The sequence below is a fragment of the Protopterus annectens genome, chromosome 4.part0 (assembly GCF_019279795.1).
Source record: "Protopterus annectens isolate FY-2018-M chromosome 4.part0, PAN1.0, whole genome shotgun sequence".
Taxonomy (NCBI): Eukaryota; Metazoa; Chordata; order Ceratodontiformes; family Protopteridae; genus Protopterus; species Protopterus annectens.
In genome coordinates this window covers 1989098378-1989121920 of record NC_056733.1, presented here as the reverse complement: position 1 = coordinate 1989121920, position 23543 = coordinate 1989098378, and the positions used below count along the sequence as shown (strand labels likewise).

The 23543-nt window shown below is 42.3% G+C and overlaps 1 protein-coding gene across 2 annotated transcripts in view; it reads left to right on the top strand.

The window, feature by feature from the left end:
• Positions 1–12766: 12766 nt before the first annotated feature.
• Positions 12767–23543, top strand: part of LOC122800087 (vascular endothelial growth factor C-like) — a 198778-nt gene continuing 188001 nt past the window's right edge. Inside the window, exon 1 of one of the 2 annotated variants that reach the window (XM_044069604.1) lies at positions 12767–13112. In XM_044069604.1, coding sequence (XP_043925539.1) covers positions 13002–13112 — 111 coding nt within the window. In that variant the 5' untranslated portion in view covers positions 12767–13001. The remainder of the gene's footprint in view (positions 13113–23543) is intronic. The other variant, XM_044069605.1, reaches the window with a different exon arrangement.

The following is a 23543-nucleotide window of genomic DNA, read 5'->3' as shown; positions in this document are numbered from 1 at the left end:
TTCCTGCCTGTATTTCTGAGTTTTTTGCACTTTTAGAGTTTGTTTTTGCTTAGTTTAACTGGTAGGCTACACACTCCAGTGCGCTAGCCGAATTAAAGCATTTACTGTCTTTCTGTACCTAATTTCTGCTACTTTGTAAAAAAAAAAAAAAAATCCTTGTTTCCCGCCTTTACTGAACTAGAATAGTCCAGTCTTCAGGTATTGCTGATCTCTGGGCTGTGTCATAGTTCCTGTGTTGCCCATATCCTTATTTGGATAAGAGGAAGCTTCTTTCTTCACCAGTGAGAGTGGGGAGCTCTGATAAGCTGTCCCTTGAGGAGTGGTTCCAGCACAGTGACCTGTAGCTTATTGGCCATTTTGGGCCATTTCCTATCTCTTTCTAACCCCCTGCTTTAAAGCCAGTTTTAGCGCGCTTTTGCACTTGTAATTTAAAGTTTGTCCTGTTTGTTGCATTTACCTGTTGAGGTTACACACTCAAGTGCGCTAGCCTGTGTTACATATTTATTGCATTTTTCTGCTGTTTGTTGCAAAAAAGAAAAAAAAAATTATCCTTGTTTCCCATCTTTCCTGACCTAGAGTAGTCCAAATACAGGCTTTGCTGTATTCTGGACTTTTGGAAAGTTCCTGTGTTGCCCATTTCCTTTCTTGGATAAAGGGAGGCTTCTTTGTTCACCAGTGGCAGTGGGGAGTTAGAGCAGCCTATCTATCTCTGGAGGAGTGTTCCCAGCACAAGACTCGGGTAGCCTATTGGCCGTTTTGGGCCAATTTCTAGCTCTTTCAAGTCCCCCTGTATAAAACCCGCTTTGGCGCGGTTTGTGCACTTTTTACTACTCAGCCAAGCTCCATGTGGTCCTGCAGAGAGGTGCCAGCAGCAGAGAGGCTAAAAGAGGGACTGCTAACCTGATAAAAGTGTTTTTTTTCCTGCTACTACCTGAGTGACTATCCGATCTAGCTAAACTGCAATTATTTCTGCTTCTTGAACTGTTTTAAACTGTTTAAAGTTGTTTTTGCACCTGCACTTTTAAAGTTTGCCCTGTTTGTTGCATTTACCTGTTGAGGCTACTCACTCAAGTGCGCTAGCCTGTGTTACATATTTATTGCACTTTCCTGCTGTTTGTTGCAAAAAAGAAAAAAAAATTATCCTTGTTTCCCATCTTTCCTGACCTAGAGTAGTCCAAATACAGGCTTTGCTGTATTCTGGACTTTTGGAAAGTTCCTGTGTTGCCCATTTCCTTTCTTGGATAAAGGGAGGCTTCTTTGTTCACCAGTGGCAGTGGGGAGCTTGGAGCAGCCTATCTATCCCTGGAGGAGTGTTCCCTGCACAAGAATCTGGTAGTCTATTGGCCGTTTTTGGCCAATTTCTAGCTCTTTCAAGTCCCCCTGTATAAAACCCACTTTGGCGCGTTTTTGCGCTTGTTACTACTCAGCCAAGCTCTTTGTGGTCCTGCAGAGTGGTGCTAGCAGCAGAGAGGCTAAAAGAGCGACTGCTAACCTGATAAAAGTGTTTGCTTTCCTGCTACTACCTGGGTGACTGTCCGATCTAGCTAAACTGCAAGTATTTCTGCTTCTTGAACTGTTTTAAACTATTTAAAGTTGTTTTTGCACCTGCACATTTAAAGTTTGTCCTGTTTGCTGCTTTTACCTGTTGAGGCTACACACTCAAGTGCGCTAGCCTGTGTTGCATATTTATTGCATTTTCCTGCTGTTTGTTGCAAAAAAAAAATTATCCTTGTTTCCCATCTTTCCTGACCTAGAGTAGTCCAAATACAGGCTTTGCTGTATTCTGGACTTTTGGAAAGTTCCTGTGTTGCCCATTTCCTTTCTTGGATAAAGGGAGGCTTCTTTGTTCGTCAGTGGCAGTGGGAAGCTTGGAGCAGCCTATCTATCCCTGGAGGAGTGTTCCCAGCACAAGAATCTGGTAGTCTATTGGCCGTTTTGGGTCAATTTCTAGCTCTTTCAAGTCCCCCTGTATAAAACCCGCTTTAGCGCGGCTTTGCGCGATTTTGCGCATAGCGCAGCATCGGGCAGTGCAGCTTAATTGGGTTTAAACCATTCTCAGCTCTACAAAGTCTGCTCTTCACTTCTTCCCTTAGAACTGATCTGCTTCTCATAATAAACACCCTATTCCCACTCTAAAGCCTGGCATTTGCTCACTAAAGCAATTATATAAGTCAGCACTAAAAAATTAAAAGCACTACACCCTCACAAACTCCTCCTCTTGAGTACTTTGTTCCCCATTGGCCCTTTTTTTCAATTATAAAGGAATTCCCAGTACTATTCTAGCATGTCCAAAGGTCAGTTGTCAGTCTCCTCTCCAGTCCAGCTGGTGAATCTGGGAATCTTGAGGCAATGTTACAACTGTCTCATGTACACAGACAACCCTCTCCTCCTCCCAACAAATTCCAACAAATGTGACAGGTGCAACCATATAGCCAAACTGGAGGCTAAGCTCTCTCAACTCAGTACTGGCGTAACCAGTCAGGAGGAGAAGGAAACCACACTCACTACAATTCCCGTCTCACATAGACCTACCACGACAGCAAACCAAACACATAAACACACAAAAACATACTCGGAGGCTCTAAATAAAAATCTGCCTAAGCAGCAGAGACCTCCAAAGCAGACACCCAAGCAACCGCTACCCCAAAACAAAACACGTGCAACACATAGCTCACAAAGCCAGTGTGCCAAACAGTCACAGCCCTTAAGGCTAAACAACACACCTGATACACTTGTAATAGGTGACTCTATCGTCAGGCACACTGATGTCCCACTCACCAGGCTGAACAAGGAGAAGGTCACAGTGAGCTGCCTGTCGGGCGCTAGGATCCGCCACATAACACAAGCACTCAGGTCACTCCAAGGCAAGTACAAATATGACTCAGTCATTGTCCATTATGGTGTGATTGACCTGAGACGTACCTCCCTGGACTAAATGAAAAGAGACATAGAGGAGCTCTCTGAGCATGTAGCCCAGGCCGGTATGACCCTGACCTTGAGTAGCATGTTACCCTCACCAAGAATGATGCCACAATATGAAGACAAGATGATCAATTTCAACAATTGGCTTAAGTATTGGTGTCATTCAAAGGGAATCCAATGCCTGTCTGCCTGGGATGACATGCTCGACAAGCCACGATGCTTCACTAGGGACGGCTTGCACCTGTCACCCCTGGGCTTTTGGATATTGGCAAAGGCTCTTGCCACCCCATAGTGCCTTTTTTAGGCAAGGCTCAAAAGACAAACCCACCTCCATAGGTATCACAAGGGATAAGAAACTAAGAGTAATGCTACTCAATGCCATAAGTCTAAACCTCAAGATGCACACACTCGAAACTCTCCTTAGCATGGAGAACATTGATATCTGTGCAGTAACAGAAACCTGGTTCAAGGCTCCCGAGAGCACCCCAGCACTACCAGGTTATACCTCATACCATGCTTTTCGGCCCCAAAACTTGGACCGAACCACAAAAGGAGGGGGAGTATCAATATTCGTCAAAGATACCCACACTTCCAGGTTGGTGGCACAGCACGAAGCATCAGAGACTATCCATGTGCAACTAACAGTGGGTAAAACTGCCTTCCAGTTTATAGCCTGCTACAGACCACCCTCCCAAACCCAGGAACCCCACTCGGCCTTCCTGAGAACACTGGAAAATATGAAGGTCTCTCCAAACACCATTATATTGGGTGACTTCAACTACCCTAACATAGACTGGGAGCATTACTCTAGCTCCAACACCCTAGCCCAAAGGTTCCTGGAATTTATAAACTCAAATGTTATGGAACAACTTGTTGCCACTCCCACAAGAGGGGAAAACATACTGGACCTGATCATCACCAACATGGGGACTCTATGCTCCAGACCAGAAGTGTATCCCTCACTGGTAAGATCAGACCATAAACTAATCCAACTGGATATTCACATCCCGACCCCACCCCCTGCCCAGAAAACCACAGTGAAAAACTTCTCTAAAGCAAATTTCACACTCCTCAAAACCGAGGTGGGATCCTTCAAAGCCCCTGGGCCTGTGGAAAATACGGCCCAGACCGCAGAATCCTTTATAAACGCATTCTATGAACACCTTCAGGAATGCATGGATCATGCAATCCCAAATAAAACCAAGACCCAATCCTCCAAAGTTAGGCGTCCTGTCTGGTGGACCCCAGCCATAAACAAACTATACAATAGAAGGAGGAAGCTACTACATGATAGAGCAAAATCCAAAAAGGGAAGGCATCTCTGATCAGTATTAGCAAAAACTACGGGCACTCATAAAATCATCTAAGGCCAGCTTTGAGAGAAAAATTGCACAGGACACTAAGGATAATCACAAGGCTTTCTTTAGTTATGTTAGGAACCTGGGTGGGAATTCCCAGATATGCTCAGAATTAGTCCAAAATGACAAAAAATACACCGAACCCACAGACATTGCCAACATCCTAGCTGACAGGTTCAGCGCAAACTTCTTCCCCCCTTCCCCACCAAAAGGGCAAATATCTATCCCAGCAGAGTGCTGGCCCCCTGACATCTCAGATGCTCAGGTAAGAGCCGCCCTCTCCAAAGCAAAAAACACACTATCAATGGGACCAGACGGTGTCCCGGGCTGCGTCCTACATGAACTCCAAGAAGAACTAAACCCAAACATAAAACTACTGTTCAATCTCAGCCTTACTGCAGGATATGTACCCAAAGAGTGGCATACAGCAACAGTGGTCCCTCTCCACAAAGGTGGTGCCTCAACAGATCCTGGAAACTATCGCCCCATAAGCTTGACTAGCTTGGTCTGCAAAGCTATGGAAAGGATGATCATGGGCCTCATAAATAAAGATATTGGGGACCTACTGACACTGGATCCTACCCAGTTCGGCTTTGTTAAGGGCAGATCTGATTCTTAAACCTGGTCGATTTCTTTGAAACAGTCACCAAGGCCATTGACGAGGGGAAGGTGGTCCACACAACCTACCTAGACCTTGCAAAAGCCTTTGATACAATACCCCACTCGGGCATTATAGATAAGCTCACCAGCTTAAATATAAACCCCTATGTCACTAGATGGGTTGCAAACTGGCTCAAGGACAGAACCCACATGGTTAGAATTGCTGGAGCCATGTCAGACTCCAAACCAGTTACAAGTGGCGTCCTGCAAGGCTCAGTCCTGGGACCCCTCTTGTTCGGTATATATTTCTTGGAGGTACAGGCTAACATGGAAGGACTGTGGCTGACCAAGTTCATAGATGAATGCAAACTGGGTGCCATAATCGACTCTCCAGCCGACACATGCATCCTATAAAAGGGCCTCATAGAAACAGACACCTGGTGCCACAGCTATGGCCTCAAGCTAAATGCCAAAAAGTGTATAGTCATCCCCTTTGGCAAAAACAAAGTGCCCACAAATTACCACATAGGTGGTAATCTATTAAGTATGGAAGAAGTAATTAGGAACCTGGGGACCCAAGTTGATAGCAATCTCTCATTTGACAACCACGTGGCCAAAGTGGTTAGAAAAACATTTTATATAGCCCACCTAATCATGAAGGGATTCACATCTAGATCAGGGGAGGTCATCGTGCCTCTTTACTCATCCCTCATCAGGCCCATAATTGAGTACAATGCCCCTTTTGGGATGTACCTTACCAGACACCTGCAGCAACTAGAAAGACCCCAAAAGTACCTCACCAAGAGGATCAAAGGGCTCAAATAGATGCCATATGCTGCCCGGTTAAAGAAACTCCAGCTCTACTCAGTGGCATACCACCTGCTCAGAGGCGATCTGTGCCTGACGTATAAAGCCATGTCCAACCCGGAATTAATGGACATGCCGCACCTCAGAAAATCCAAATCCCATCAAGCTACATGCTTGAGAAACTTGAACCTCAGCACTGAAATAAATAGGACATGCTGGAAGGACAGATTCATAACCCAGAGGCTCCCTTCACTCTGGAATACAATCCCAGTCCAGGTTAGGCAGAGTCCTTCATTGACTCTCTTCAAGAGGAATCTTGATGAGTGGATGGGAGATAGTAGGTTTACCCCGGGTATCAGTTCTGTGTCATAGGGCATAGCAAAATTCATTTAAAATGGGTGACGAAAGATAAACACACTCTGGCTAGGCTTATAAATGCCCTAGGGTAGATAGCCTAGTATGGGGTGGGAGGATGACATAATGGTTAAGGTGTTTACCTTAAAGACACAAGGTGCAGGGTTTGATTCTCGCATGGGGTAAATGGCTAGGCTTCAAATGACCCAAAAGGGCAGTTAGCCTAGTACTAATCTATGAACCTATGAACCTATGAACCTATGATATAAACTATATATAAATGCAATTGTAACAACATAAACTTTACCTTCATCTAAAAGCAAATACACTACAAAGGCTGTAGAATATAGTGAAGGAAAGAGAAGTTTTAGAAAAAAGGGGATGGTGGGTGGGTAACCTGGACTGCAACATTGAATACACTCGAACATCTACATTTATGGTAAGTGTACACAACTGTACTATGTTCTTCGTGTTTCAATGTTGCAGTCATTACATTTGGGTAGAATCCCAAAGCTATGGATGGGAGGCTGGAGCTAAATAGCATTAGGAGCAGCTATAAGGCCCTGGGGAACTGCAGTGGCAAAGCCTGCCCTGGACTTAGAGAAGAGAGGCAAATTATAATGCTTTGTAAAAGTATGAACAGAGCTCCAAGTAGCAGTTTTTAGAATATCTTTGGTTGGCACCCCTCTGAGAAAAGCTGCTGAGGTAGATGCAGCCCTGGTGGAATGTGACCTGATTCCCTTGGGCACCGGTTTACCATGATGCAAATAGCAGAAATTAATGCAGTGGCTTATCCACTTTGAAATAGTCTGCTTTGAAATAGCCTTCCCATCTCATCCTGCAGCAAATGCCACCAGTAGCTGCTCAGACTTTCTTAGAGATTTGGTCCTGTTTAAGTAGATCCTTAGTTGCCTGTGTACGTCCAAGGAATGCAGAATCTGCTCCCCCTTGTTCTGTGGATTTGGGTAAAATGTTGGCAGGTGAATAGTTTGGTTAAGAGCCACACTGGATACCACCTTAGGCATAAAGGAAGGATTGGTCGTGAGGGACACACTGTCTGGGTAAAATGTAATAAAAGGCTCCACAGCCATGAAGGCCTGTAGTTCTGAAACCCTTCTTGCTGAAGTGATTGCCAGAAGAAAAGCTGTTTTCCAAGATAAGAACTTTATATCCGCAGTAGCTGCTGGATCAAATCAAGGCAGGATGAGCCTTTCCAACACAAAATTGAGGTCCCACGCAGGAGTTGGTGATCTTCTGGGAGGCCTTAAATTTTTGGCCCCTCTAAGATACTGTTTTAACAGAGGATGAGAAAAGATGGGAGGCTGTGTGTTGTAATGAGCCGAGATGGCAGAGGCATGGATTTTTATTGATGAAAAAGACAGGCACTTGTCAAGCATCTCACTCAAGTATTGTAAAATCTGAGGAATATTTGGCTTTGCTGTGTCCGTCCCTTGTGCTTGGTTCCAAGCACAGAATCTCTTCCATTTATCAGCATGAGATTTTCTAGTATTAGGCCTTCTGGCTTCCAAAGTGACATCCATCACAGATTTACTGAGAGGTCTTGTTTGAATAATTACATGATCAGCCATGCTGCCAGGTTCAGAGTTTGGAACTGATTGTGCAGAATTTGATTGCTCTGCTGAGACAGTAGATGAAGTATTTGAGGCAAGTACCAAGGAAGGAGTTGAGACATATTCCTTAGAATTGGGTACCAGTGCTGGCAAGGCCAGTCTGGGGCAATTAGGATCATTTTTGTTTTTTTCCTGTCTGACCTTTAGTAAGACCTTGGGAAGAAGAGGCAGAGGAGGAAAGGCGTAGACTGATAGGTTTTTCCAACTGAAGGATAGGGCATCCACTTTCCATGCTTGTCTGTGATAAGTCCTTGTGCAGAATTTGTCCAGTTGATAATTCTGGGGAGAGGCAAATAGATCTATGTACAGACTCCCCCATCTCTCTGTTATCATGCTGAAGACTTGTGGATCCAGTTTCCACTCGTGAGGGTCCATAAGATTTCTGCTTAGGTTATCTGCCAGAGTATTTTGTTTTACTGGCAGGAATTGAGCTTGAAGATATACTTGGTAAGTCAAGGCTGTGTCCCACAATGCCATGGCTAGTCTGCAAAGGGAGTAGGAATGTGTACCCCCTTTGCTTGTTTATGTACCGCATAACCATGGTGTTGTTCATCTTTATCAGTAGTTGTCCTGGATGAAGTAAGTCCTTGATGGCTGTCAGGGCATTCTGAACAGCTAACATCTCTTTCTGGTTGATATGCAGATGCATTTGTTTTGGGCTCCATATGCCCTGAATGCATCTCCCTGCTAGGTGGGCCCCCCAAGCATAGTCTGATGCGTCTGTAGTTAAGTGGCAGGGGGTAGAGTGAAAGACCACCCCGTGTTCTGGTGACATGTCTCTGCCCACCAAAGAAACTCCTGTTGTAGGCAGGGAATAAGAGGAATCATTGTTTCCAGACTGTGACAATGTTGACTCCATTAACTTTTTAGATACCACTGTAGTTTCCTCATATGCAGTCTTGCATATGGAATTAGTAGAATGCAGGATGCCATGAACCCCAAAGCCTGCAGAATTTGTCTTGCAAATAACTGGGTTTTTGTTGCCATCTGTTTGAAGTAAATAGTCAGTTGCCTTTGCTTGTCTGGTGTAAGGTAAGCCATCTGGGCAGTTGTATTCAAGCTTGCACCCAGGAATGTAATCTTTTGAGAGGGTACCAGTTGTGATTTCTTTTTGTTTATTGTGTACCCTAGGCATGTTAGAAGCCTTTTTACAAATGCCAGATGTTGAAGAAGAATGTCCTTGTCCTCTGCTTGAATGAGACAGTTGTCCAGATAAGGATAAATTTGTATGCTTCTTTGTCTGAAAAATGCAATTACTGGTGCCAGGCACTTTGTAAAGACCCTGGGCGCAGTAGATAAGCTAAAAGGCAGTGCAGAGAATTGATAATGCATAAAACCAGCCTTGAAGCGGAGGTATCTTCTGCATGATTCCCTTAATTGGGATATGCAGCTATGCCTCTTTTAAGTCTAGAGTCACTAACCAAGCGTTCTTGCCCAGCATGGGCAGAAGCTGTTGCAAAGTCAGCATTTTGAATTTTGGAATGTCCAAGAATGTGTTCAGAATCGATAAATCCAGTATTGGTCACCAGGCATTGTCTTTTCTGGGTACCAGGAACAGTCTTGAGTAAAATCCTTGCCCTTTTTCCTGGTCTGGTACTGGTTGAATAGCCCCCATATCCATGAGAGACGTAACTTGTTTCTGTGCCTCTGCGCATTGATTTTGTGGCAGATCTGGCCAACCATTTGGAACTGGCAAGGTATGGAAATGAAATCTGTATCCCTGGGATACTATGTTTAATACCCACTTGTCCTGGGTTATTAACTGCCAATTCTGAGCATGAATTGCTAATTTTCCCCCTAAGGGGGCTGCCAAAAGATAAGTGCTTGGTGATGGTAGAGGGAAGTCATTGAGACTGCTTACTGTAGGGTTGTGCTTTGTTTCCTCCAGATTTGGAGGTAGAGGCACCCCATTGCTTTGACCTGTAAGAACCCTGTGATTGGTATTTAGAGCCTTTTGAGCACCTGGATTTGCCCCGTGAGGCTCTGTCAGACACAGGAAAGGACCAATTTTTTGTAGGCCAGTGTCTACTGAATCTTGGTGGCTGCATTTGTAAGAAGTCTTTTACAGTTTGTATAGACTTAGCTTTGTCTTCCATTTTCTTTAAAACCTCTTCTGCCTTATTATCAAACAGAGTATCATGCTGTAAATGTGCATCCAACAATTTAGCTTTAACATGATCAGGCAGATTTTGTTCCTTAAGCCAGGCATGCCTTCTAATCACAGATCCAGTAACTGCGGCCTGCAAGAGGCCTCCAAGGAATCAAAACCACATTGCAAAGTATGCTTTCCAACCTGTTCTGCTGCATGCAATAATTCCTGTAATTCTTTATTTTCCACACATTCAGAAATCAACATAATTTTCTATTTCAATAATCCCATAACATAGCATATGAAACTGGCAGTTTAAGGCCCTAATTGCCAAGGTTGCAGACGTATAAACCTTCTTTCCCCATCTATCCAGCGCCCTGGAATCTCTATCAGAGGGGGTAGGATTCTTAGCTGTTGAGGCCTTTACACCTTTGGGACCCTGTGAGATAGTTTCAGGGTCAGCAGCAGGATTTTTGAATAAAATTTGTGGGAGTCAGGAACCCTGTAATATCTGTCTGGCTTACTAGGAGCCAGAGGTAGGGAATCTGGAGCCATGCTTGATTCCGAAAACACATCATCAACAATGTCTAATACAGGAGGTATAGCCAAAGGCCTATGCTGAGGAAGAAGAAGGAAATCCCTAAGCCTCTTTTTTGATTCTGAGAAATCCTGACTCTCCCAATGAAAATGTTCCCTTAAAGTATGCAAGATTTCTCCAAAAGAATAACTTCAGGAGGCGATGCAGATGGGATGGATTCCTCTGCTTCTGAATCCTCATAGGGTGGTATAGAAAAATCCTGATCAGAAGAGGAATCAGAAGAAATAGAAACCTGATCTGAAGATTCATAATCAGTGTCTTGCCTAGGCCTCTTATCGGGGGGGGGGGGGTTGGAATCCCCTGATCAAGGTAATTAAGTCTTCAGCCATTTTGATCATCTGTTTTTTAGGCATAGAGGCCTGAGCACATGGCATATGCATCGTTTTTTAGCCTTAGAAGTTGCTTTTGCCTTTGTTTCTGAAGCTGGAGTCGGTTTTATATAGAAATGTTGAGGCCTGAAAAAACCCTCAGAAGCCAGTGCCTGCTCAGCGGCTCTGGACCCATCTGAGGGAGAGACATCCACGGGTACAATACTTTGAGAATCTCGCGGCATGCCATACTCCACATGGGTCTCGGTAGAGGCCTGCGGCTCGAAAGTAGAGGGTATCAGGGGCTGCAAAAGCACCTCACTGAGTACCAGAGAACCAGTGACTGGCTTAGGAGAAGCTTCGTCGTCGGTTTTAGACCTTGATGGTCTGTCTCTGTCCTTTTCTTTGCGTTTTTTGTGAACTCTGGAAGTCGGATTGCTATCCGACGACATTTCAGGGTAATTAAATCTGTTTCCAAAATATTTTGAAGCAAAGATATACCGATGCTTATTAGTGCATTGGTTAAATCTAGCATAAAACCAACAGCAAGGCACGTTATGATCTGGGCCTAGGCAAGGAATACAGTACAAATGAAAATCCTTATGAGGTATTTGCTTCCCACAAGTAATGCAATTATTAACTTTTACTGACATCGGTAAGGAGCAAGAAAACGTTTCCCCAATGGGGTACTTAGCTTTAATTGATGACTTTGGTTCTGAAACTCGAATGCAAAAATTTCAAGAGTCAGCTGACCGGCACTTGTGAACTGCTTCTGCTTCGGACACCGCGCGGCAAGAAAGACTGAGGAAAATGGCATCAGCTGCATGTTTTATACCCCTGACAACCTGACGTCATGGAAGAGGAGACAGCAACTGACGCAGGACCCAAAACTTTGATATTCAGGCCGACTGAGGGCAACCTGCCAGCAGATTACCCAAATGTAATGACTGCAACAGTGAAACATGAAGAACATCTAAAATCCTACAAGAGTGAGCTTTTATTTTGGCAAAAAAATAAAGTCTAGTTCCTTCCACTAGCTCTAGGTATGGTTTTTCCTTCAAAGTCTCATATTTCCATAATAAATGTCTCACTTTGGACATCTAAAAAGGAGGCAACTGTAGTTTGGATGAATGTTTTCGACAGGCTTATTAGCAGCTTTGCTGTTCATGCTAGGATGGGAAAACAACCGACTGCACTACAGCTTAGACCGGCACCAGGAGTGGACTATGAGGGAGAGCTCAGTTCACCCACATTACAACTGAGAATCCACCCCCCATCTTACTACAATATCCTTATTGTGGATGAACCCCACCCTTATTGTGACAGTTACCGCTTCCAATAAATGTGAAGGCCCAAGAAATAGTAATTGGTTTGCCCCGAGGACTTAAATAGAATGGAAGTAAACCTCTTACCATACCTCTCAAGGATACCTCATTATGAGGAATGTGCCTCATTTGGGGTCTTAAAAAGTTCATGTTCCCCGAAGTTCAACATTGAAAGGTTCTGTCACACATTCAGTGTTAGGAATATTTGTAACTGATATCCATGGTAAAGAGAACTGAATCATTTTAATTAATTAAAATAGCTTTTTTTATAAGTAAAACCAACATATTTTAACCATCCTACGATTTTCCTACTTGTCGGTGTTAGTATGCTGCTGGTATGTGTTTTACATTTTGTCCATTTGTTCCACATTATGAGAGCTAGTGTTCCTCATTTTTGGATGGAAAGTTGAGAGCTTCGCTTTTCTGCAATATTCATTTTCTATAGAAGGATTCAATGAGCTCGTTGTCTTTACGAAATCAATAAGGGTAATGTTTACTTCATTTATAGGGTTTAAACAAAGTTAGTGACATCCTAAAAACTGATGAACACCTATGAATTTTCAGTCCAAAACAGCACAGCAGCCCAGGTATCAGGTAGACACAGATAAGCCCCTTGCGTTGTTCGCCTCACTAGCAGAAGACGCTGTACAAGTGCTTCGCTCTCTAGTCTCCTGGCAAACAGCTTTGTTACTCGGGGGCAGGCACTGATAAGAAAAGCGTGCTGTCCCGTCATCGTTTTTCTCTGGTAAAGTGTATGCAAGTTCAAAAATGCATGAGGTAATGCGTGAAAAAGGAGCAACCCACTCTGCTGGAATGTATAAAATGCTTCAACCTGGACCCGACCCTGAGCTACGCTAATACTTTACCTGTTTAGAAGCTTTCCAACTACCTACAGGAATAGACAGACTGCCTTAAGCTCTGTGACTTAACCTGTAGGTTTTGATAGCTGGAATTACATCATCAGTTATAATCAACAAAATCATTTAAGAGCTACTTTGAACAAAAAAATATGCTGATCCTGTATCTTAGCGTTTTCTGCTCCCTAACGATTCTGCCCCTGGATTGCTATGATTACGAATCAAATGAATCCTATGACGATTATTCAGAAGAAGAAGAGCTGGTGAGTATTTTTTTAATTGTTAAAACTCGCCAGAAAGTCCAAGCGTCTTTTTTTTTTTACGTTATATGGAGAAGCACTGTCTGGTTAAATAACTGACTATAACAAATATTATAGGAAGGCAAACGGAGACACTGAGAATTGAACCCATGACTACGAGAAAAAGCCGCGTAGAAGATGATAATAGCCTTAATAGTCTGTACTAAACTGGGGCATAACTATGGGAACGTATGAAAGGTTGACCAAATGAGATGTTTTATTAAGCTGTTCGAGTTTAGGCATCAATTATCCTTGATAAAAAGCGGTGTCCCAAATCTATGGGTGTGTGTGCTGTTATTTATGTTAAATCGTTTGCTATACGCAACTGTACCGTAGTTCTGCAATTGTCAAATAACTGTCTAACAGTATGTAGCAGAATTCACAGAAAGTTATATGTATACGTGTGTGTGTGTGTATATATATATATATATATATATATATATATATATATATATTTGTCAATTCTACAGATTTAGGGACATGGACTTCTTTGCAAAGGTATGCTTGGGATAAATTACAAATTACATTTTGGAAGGAGGAGGGATTTTTTGTTGAATGATGCTCAAAAGACCTAAGTATTCTATTTAAACTGACCACGGAAATGTGCACATTATTGTAAACCACAAACGCATAATGTCTTTCCATGAAGTCTGCAATCCCACACTGACTAATTGAAACATTCAAGGGCCATGTAGAAATGCCAGTGAAGTACAATTTATTTATTTATTTATTTATTGACATTTGTTGACCGGGAAAATCCACTGGATCGAAAGATCCTTTTTCATTGGCGGCCGGGGAGACAAGCTCCAAAGAATGCAGTAAACATTAAAAAAGTTAATAGAACTTAAACAGTTGATAAAGATTTATACATAGACAACAATTTAGGCCAACACTATCTATACTAGGAGACAAATAGAAGGTCATTTCATAAAATTCCATCTACTATACATTTATAGTCATCCAGACTCTGCTACACTTTGCTGTGAAGGAAAGGTTAGTTTGCTTTTACTTTTTGTATTACTGTATTGCCTTTCTATATTTTGAATACTGTAGTTTGTTTTCTTTACCTTGTGTTTTGCTTGCATTCTGTTTTAACAGCATATTAAAACTTCAAAAGAGACCACAGCTCTCTCTGTTCTGAGTCAGGCAGAATTTTTTCCTACCCTCCCACCCATTTAAGTTGTCTTGTTAAATACCACTGTCTTTCTAGTTGCCCGCCTCTTATGTTAATCTGACCATATATCTCATTTCTCTCTACTTTCACTGGCTTATGTGAGTAATCACAAAATCATCATTTTTGAAATCCCACCCCTTCAATTATTTCAATTTATTGGCCATCCTACAGTATTTCATAGTACCAAAATACAAAAGTGACCACCCCTTTCAATCCATCTTGCTGTTTTAAAAATAGTAACTCTCCACTAAACCTTAACTTTTTAAACAGGTAAAACTCAAGTTACCTACTTTCACATCTAACTTCTCTAGTGCACACTGCAGAGCACATTCTTTTCAATCTTACCTTTAAGCATCCCTGTGACTAGCACTTTCTCTAATACCTGCTGGAAAGCACTAGGAAGCCTTAAACTCATACAAACACTGAACTCTCCTTGTTAACAAGGAGAAATTAATAGTAGGCACTAAACAGCCTATAATTGCAAAGTACCCTGCTAAGGAAACAGCTCCTATACTTTACAAAGAAAAAAAAAGCCCCAAACCAGGCATGTCCAAGGGTCAGCTTCCGGTGATTTCTCCTGTCCACCTGGTGAATCTGGGCATACTGGGGCAATGCAGCAATTGCCTCATGTACACAGACAACCCTCTCCTCCTACCACCCAACACTACAACCTGTGAGAGATGCACTTACATAGCCAAAATGGAAGCAAAGCTCTCTCCACCCAAGATTGTGCTAAACAGTCAAGAGGAGAATGTTAACACCCACACTACACCTCAAGCAACACGTAGCCCTTCTAAACCCGCACCACCAACACCCACATATAGCAACACTAAATCCACATATGCAGAGGCCCTTAACTGTAACCTGCCCAAGAAACAAAGACCTCTGAAGCTGAAATGCAAACAAACACCAATCACAACCAATGTGTCACATAGTTCACAACACCAGTATGCCACCCAGCAACAGCCCCTAAGGCAAGACAATGTACCTAACACTTTAGTCATAGGTGACTCTATAGTCCGGCACACTGATGTCCCTCTCACCAGGTTGAATAAGGAGAAAATTACAGTCAGCTTCCTGTCTGGTGCCAGGATCCGCCGCATAACGCATGCACTCAAGTCACTCCACAACAAGTACAAATATGACTCTGTCATTGTCCATGTTGGAGTGAATGACTTGAGACGTACCTCCCTGGACTACATGAAAAGAAACATGGAAGAGCTCTCGGATCATGTGGCCCAGGCAGGTATGACCCTATCCCTGAGTAGCATCCTGCCTTCAGAATGATACCACAATATAAGGATAAAATGATTGACTTCAACAATTGGCTGCTTATGGTGTCATTCAAAGGGGATCCAGTATCTGTCTGCCTGGGATGACATGATTGACAGACCACAATGCTTTGCCAGAGATGGTCTGCACCTGTCGCCCTGGGATTCAGGTTACTGGCTAAGGCTCTTGCCACACCTATAGTGCCTTTTTAGGCAAACTTCAAAGGACAAAACCACCACCGTAACAGGTACAAGCATGCAAAATCTGAAGGTAATGCTACTCAATGCTAGAAGTCTAAACCTCAAAATGCACTCTCTCGAGGCACTCCTAAAAATGGAGAACATCAATATCTGTGCAGTAACTGAGACCTGGTTCAAGGCTCCAGAGAGCACCCCTGCAATACCAGGCTACAACTCTTACCACACTTTTCGGCCACCAAACCAGGACCAAAACACTAAAGGTGGAGGAGTGTCAGTATTCACCAAGGATATTCACACCACCAGGCTAGTTGGCCAACACAATGTGTCTGAAATTCTCCAAGTGCAAATAACACTAGGTAAGACTGCAATCCAAATTGTAGCTTCCTACAGATCCCCCACCATACCCCAAGATTCTCACTACACCTTTCTAAACATACTGGAAAATATTAAGATAGAACCAAACACCCTAATACTGGGTGATTTTAACTACCCTGCCATTAACTGGGAAAACTACTCATGTCCCAACACCTTTGCGCAACGGTTCTTAGAATTCATATATTCCAACGCCCTGGATCAACTAATCCATAGTCCCACCAGGGGCTCCAATATCCTAGACCTGGTCATTACCAACATGGGAAATCAATGCTCCATACCTATGGTCACCCCTCGTTAGTCAGGTCTGACCATAAGCTAATCACCCTTAACATCCACATCCCACCCCACCCCCAGTAAAGAAACCACCATAAAAACTTCTCCAAAGCCAACTTCATGCTACTCAAGTCAGAAGTGACAAACTTCATGACACCCATGCAGACGGAACTGAAAGTTCAACTGCTGAATCCTACACTAAGGCACTGTACGAGCACATCCACTCATGCATGAATCGTGCCATCCCAAATAGAACCAAAATGCTCTCATCCAAAAAAAGGAAGCCAATCTGGTGGTCCCCTGCCATAAACAAACTTTACAACAAAAGGAAGAAACTTTTGCAGAAAAGAGGAAAATCCCAGGATGCAAAAACTCCCTTACTAGCCTCAGTAAGAAACTGAGATGCCTCATAAAATCCTCCAAAGCTAGTTACGAAAATAAAATTGCCAAAGATTCCAAAGACAACCACAAAGCATTCTATAACTATGTCAAGAATCTAAATGGCAATGCTCAGATCTGCTCTGAGCTAAAACAGAATGGCATTAAATATACTGATCCAAAGGATATTGCCAATATCCTGGCAGATCGATTCAGTGCCAACTTCACCCTCTCACCCCTAAATGGCCCATCTCAATACCGGAAGATTGCCAAATTCCAGTAATAACGGCCACATAGGTACAAAACGCACTCTCTAAAGCCAAGAATACAGCATCCATGGGACCAGATGACATCCTGGGCTGTGTACTACATGAACTACAATATGAACTGGCACCTCACCTAAGTGTCATGTTTAATCATAGCCTCACCTCAGGTTTCGTGCCCACTGAGTGGTGCAGAGCTACAGTTATCCCAATCCACAAGGGGGGATCCACCTTGGATCCCGGAAACTACCGTCCCATTAGTCTGACAAGCCTTATCTGCAAGGCCATGGAGCGTATTATCATGGAACTTATAAACAAAGACATTGGCAACCTTCAAACACTGGACCCCACCCAGTTTGGGTTTGTGAAGGGCCGATCTTGTCTCCTGAACCTGATTGACTTCTTTGAATCAGTCCCCAGAGCCATGGACAAGGGTAAGGTGGTCCACACAGCCTATCTAGACCTTGCCAAGGCCTTTGACACCATCCCCCACTCTGGAATCATAGATAAACTTACTAAGTTGGGCATTAATCCCTATGTCACCCAATGGGTTGCTAAATGGCTAACTGATAGAACCCACACTGTAAAAGTAGCCGACTCCAAATCCAGCTCCAGACAAGTGACAAGTGGAGTACCTCAGGGTTCAGTCCTGGGGCCGCTCTTGTTTGGCATCTACTTCTCTGAAGTACAGGTCTACACTAAGGGACTCTGGCTAACAAAGTTTGCAGATGACTGCAAATTGGGAGCCGTTATTGAATCCCCAAATGATGTGGATACTCTACAAAAAGGCCTTACAGAAACAGATGCTTGGTGCCAGAGCCATGGGCTCAAGCTCAATGCCAAGAAATGTATTGTTATCCCCTTTGGGAAAAAACATGTATCCATGAATTACCATATAGGTGGCAGTACACTAAACACAGAAAGTATGATAAGAGACTTAGGGACACAGGTGGACAGTGTTCTCACCTTCGATAACCACATCGCCACAACAGTCAGGAAATCCTTCTATGTGGCACACCTCATCACGAAGGGCTTTTCATCCAGAAAAAAGGAGGTTATTGTCCCACTGTACTCATCCCTCATTAGACCCATTATAGAATACAACGCCCCATTTGGTATGTACCTCTCAAGACATCTGCAACAACTGGAAAGGCCTCAGAAATACCTCACTAAAAGAATCACAGGCCTAAAGCAGATGCCCTACGCTGACCGCCTTAAAAACTCCAGCTATACTCTGTCGCATATCGTCTACTCAGAGGCGATCTCTGCTTAACATACAAGGCCATGTCAAACCCAGAGCTGTTGGACATGCTACACTTAAAGAAATCCCAATCCCTCAGAGCTACACGCTCCAGGGATCTAAACCTTTGTCATCACAATAAACAAAACATGCTGGAGGGATAGGTTCCTGACCCAGAGACTCCCCAGACTCTGGAATAGATTGCCCATACATGTCAAGCAGAGTGCCTCTTTGGACCTCTTCAAGAGGAACCTTGACGATTGAATGGGAGAAAGGAAATTCACCCCAGGGATGACGTCAGTCACCCTGCTAGACAGGGGTCCAGGAAAGTAAATAATGTGGGAAGAAATAGCCAGGGAATTGTTATGGCTAGGCTTGTATAGGCCATAGGGCTCATAGCCTAGTACCAACCTATGAACCTATGAACCTATGAACCTATGAACATAGAGTATTTACTTTTCTTAAGTTTATGAATCAATTTGTGTGAATGTGCTGAACAGATTACCTTTTAAGGGGGTTTGTTTACATGATTGCAGGTACATGTAAGGTTGTTAAGGTGATGTTGTTTTAATGCTGATTTAAAAGTTTTTGTTTAGTCAGGTTGAGTAATTATGGGTGGCAGTCAGCCTTCCATTAAGATGCATATTGGCTGGCTAGGATGAGACTTAACTGAAAAGGTGCTACTTAAATCATAGGCTAGATTAGTATGCTGCTTTATGGAAGATCTTTATCTCATCTTTGACAAAGGAAGGCAAGCAATGTGACAGCAACAGTAAATATTAGACTGCGAGGAAGGGTTGTGTCCTTCTTCCCACATCAGGACTACAGAAGCAAATTTTGAAGGAGATGGAAGGCTGACTAACACTCATTCAGTTGCTCTAGGTTAGCCAACAACTGATACCTTCTTACAACCTCATTAAAACTGAAGCAGAAACCAACAAAATGGCTCAGGGCTTGTAAGGAAAGGTGCAAAATCAGCAAAACTGTAGAAAAAACAAAATGCACCAGTCTTGCACTAACAAACTTGTATTTATTTGTAGAATAAAATAAAAAAACGTAAGCTCTTTCACGATGATTCCACTAACAAATTTGTATTTATTTGTAGAATAAAATAAAAAAATGTAAGCGCTTTTGCGATGATTCCATAGGAATCATCGCAAAAGCGCTTACATTTTTTATTTTATTCTACAAATAAATACAAGTTTATTAGTGCAAGATTGGTGCATTTTGTTTTTTCTACACCTCATTAAAACTACCTTGCCTCTGCATTACATTCTCTCACAGGGTTTTCACCTTATTGCCTTTTATGACAGGATGTTTCTGTCCACCACTCCACAAAAGGAACTACTTAATTTGTTCTTTTATCTCTCAGTATTTGAATACTAGCCCTTTTGTTCTTTTATGCAACAGCATCCCTCTCTTCAGTTTTATTAATTCCCCTGAAGGGTGTTGATTTCTGGTGTGTACTCCTCCTAGTTCTTTCTTTTTAGGTCTACAAAGAAAATACTTTAATGTCTCTTCATGTGGAGTCTGCAGAAATACACAACAATAAATTAATGAATAACAACTTCCTTTTGTAATAGTCACTCATGTTGTGCTTTTCCCTAGCATTATATAGCTTTCAATTTCTTTTCTCAAGAATCAGGGACCAAGATAAAGGTAATGAGGGACAAAGGCCAACATCTAATTTGCTTACGAAGTTAAGAGAATAACAGGTTCAAAATACATTTTTGAAGAGTAAGAATTATGAAACTTTAATGTGTGAAATTCTTGACTGACCGTAGTCCTAGGAGATTTACCAGAAAATCAAATATTATTATGTTAACAACACCAAAATTGTACAATATGCAGACAATTCAGCTTTAGTCTGCTGCGCCTCTAACCTCTCAGAGCTTCAAACAGTGACCCAAACTGCTTTTTCCATCACTGAAAACTGGCTGCTCCAAAAACACCTCTCGCTAAATGCCAACAAATCAAAATACTATTATTCTCTCCCTCAAAAGCTTCCCCTCTTGATAAAAACTTGTTACAAATTATTAGCCAAAACAACTCTACTATAGTGGTTGTTCCCTTCGCTAAACTACTTGGGGTTACTGTTGATGAACACTTAAAAGTCGACACTCACATCCAGCAAAACATTAAGAAAACCCATATAAACTTGGTATGCTACACAGAAACATCCACTTTCTCTCTCCTTCCACCAGACAAACTCTTGCCACTACCTATCTAGTCCCCTCACTGATGTATGGTGCTCCTCTGCTAACACTTATCTGCCTCGCTCTCCTCCAAATTGGAAGTCTGTTATAATAAGATTTCTAAATTTGCAACCAAAGCCAAATTCTCCTCCCATCATTGTACTGCCCTTCATTTGTTAAATTGGCTTGAACTCTCCAACCATCTAGACTATCTCCAAATTACTATAGCCCACAGACTAATTTTTCAACCTACTAAGTGCCCAGCACTAACCGTCATCTTTCAACGTTACACCCCTCAGAGAACTCTAAGATCTACTCACCAAAACCTAATCACTGACCACAAACCCAATCGTCCTGCTGGTCAGCTTCTTCTATCCTTTTCCTTAGCTAAAAAATGGAATTCTCTTCCTTCCTTTTGAAGGACTTGTGAAAACTTTGAAAACTTTAAAACTCAGCTACATTCCTACCTTTCCTCTAACAGGAAATGCAACTGCACTCTCCCCACCTAGCCTAATAAGCAATCCACCCCTTAAACTCCTAACTAACTCTGAGTACAAGCCAACCTAACATCAATGTACATACTGTAAATAACATAATTGTATGTATTATAATACATACAATTATGTATTTATAATACATAATTGTATGTATTATAAATAACCCATCCCACCTTTTTTCCTCTCTTTTCCTTCTAAGTCTTTATTCTCCCTCTCAATTAAGTTACCACTGCCATCCTAAATATTCAGATACTATGTAACCAAAGAATTTATTCCTGTTCTGTAGCATGAAATGAAATTGTAATTGTGTCTTCTTTACTATGATTGTATATGTAATTAAACTATGTAATGCGGAGCTTTTCTCCCCAGGCCTCCACTGCAAATGGGCTCCCTGAGCCCAGTGGATCTCCCCGGTCATCAAACTGGAAATAAATAAATAATAAATAAAATAAATTATGAGGGACAGGATGAAACTATGAGGCAAAATCAGGGGTGCTCTGCACAGTCAGAGACAGACCTTTCTGCTTGTCTTACTGAGTTCTCTTCATCTGCTTCATGTAGGCTGTCTGATATAAATCCCCTCAATGAGCTTTTTCACCCTCATTTTGTGATATATATATATATATATATATATATATATATATATATATATATATATAGTGAATCATGGAGGCAAAAGTGAGCCTAGCTTTATGACTTACAGAGATGAAGCTCAGTCAATGACTTAGATGACATAAGTTTAAACAGCTTGGATCCTTGCTGTGCAGAGGACAATTGGAGTGAGTGTCTGACACAAGCTTGCCCATCCTGGGTGATGAAAGAGGTGTTTTTTAGGGTGGCAGATCACCACTGTGCAAGCAGAGACTTGCACAGCACCAAAAATAAACTGGACCAGGGACATGGGCTTAGCCATCACAAGCTGCTGACAGTAGCTGTCATTAACATGGGGAGTGAACCATGCACTCAAACATACAAGGCCCATCAATGATGTAGTTGCTCATACCAGCTACCAAGAGTATCAGGATGCCAGAGAGGACAAAAACAATTTCTAGGTTTACTTGTATTATGGTTCCTCTAGTCATCTCTCACCTCATTGATGTGCATAATGAGTATGGGGGAAAAGACTAGGTTCAAGACAAATAGGGGGTGGATGCATGGTAAGCAGGTTTGGAGGCAAGAAGCATATACAAAGGAGATAAAAATAATACAGAATAACAATGCAAATATCACTGATGCAACAAGAAAACAAAACAATTCCACCCTCAGGCTGTGCAACATTAACTATATGCGACAGGTGTACCACCAATTGCATTCCACAGACTACAAGCCCAACAATGTACAGGAAGCCACAACACTAGTGATGCCAAAACTGTGAGCCAAAAACTACAGCAATATTTTTGTATGATATTTCACAAGAACAACTGTGAACTACAAACCAGTGCCTGATCCGGGGGATGGCACAGAGTTGTACAGCCTTCCTTTTAAATGGAAAACCAGCACTGACGCTTCCACCTCAGTATATTCAGACATGAATTCTCAGGCCAGTGCACTGCTTTTTCTACAGATTCCCAGATCTGTTGTTGGAAACACAGCCATTGTTTCCATTGGATCCACAAAGACTAGTACTAACGCAAAAGTCTTTCCACCAAAGCCTGAAGACGGTTTAGTATCAGGAAGGTAAATTAATGAATTAGAATAGTAAAGAAGTATTTTAATAGTAAAATATGCAGGAACATACACAGAGATGAAACACAGGGCCTGAACTGCATTATTTCAAAAACAGTAACAAGTATTTTTAGCAAATGATTAGTAAACTTAAAACAATTAAAATATAAAAACATCATGTTTTTAACAGCTTTTGGTGTGTGTGTGTGTGTGTGTGTGTGTGTGTGTGTGTGTGTGTGTGTGTGTGTGTGTGCATACCTATATTTATATCTAATAGGTATGTGTCAAAAAATACTACTTCTGTGGATTCATTGGAGAAGACACTGATGGTGGGAATCATCAAAAGCTAAGAAAGTTGGACGCAGAGGCTAGGGTTGATGGGAAGCATTACTGAATTAATGAATATGAATTTTCAACCATCAGTGTCTTCTCTAATGAATACGCAGAAGCATGCTGGACACCTTGAGCCATGAGGGTATCTTCTTCTAGTTGCAGTTTAACATATCCCTGGTTGCTTATGTACACAGAGGAAAGGATCAGTAGTGGTAGCCAGACTGCTGCCCTATTTTCAGGAGAAAGACTAACTTGTTGGAGGAGTCAGTGGGGAAGAAATAGGATAGGTAGCTGCCAGTCAAGTCTCCAAAGCTGGGGAGGGAATGGGGCTTAGTGCTGTTCACACACACACAAAAAAAAATTGGCCAGGTATATTGCAGGATGTAATACTAACATAAATAGGAAGGGGGCAATATGCTGGACATCCAATGCAGTGTCCCAAACTGTATATTGTATGCAACATCTTCCAGTTGAAAGCTTTGACTGACTGTCACTTAATGGCATGTAACTCTGCCTAACTCACCTCTTAG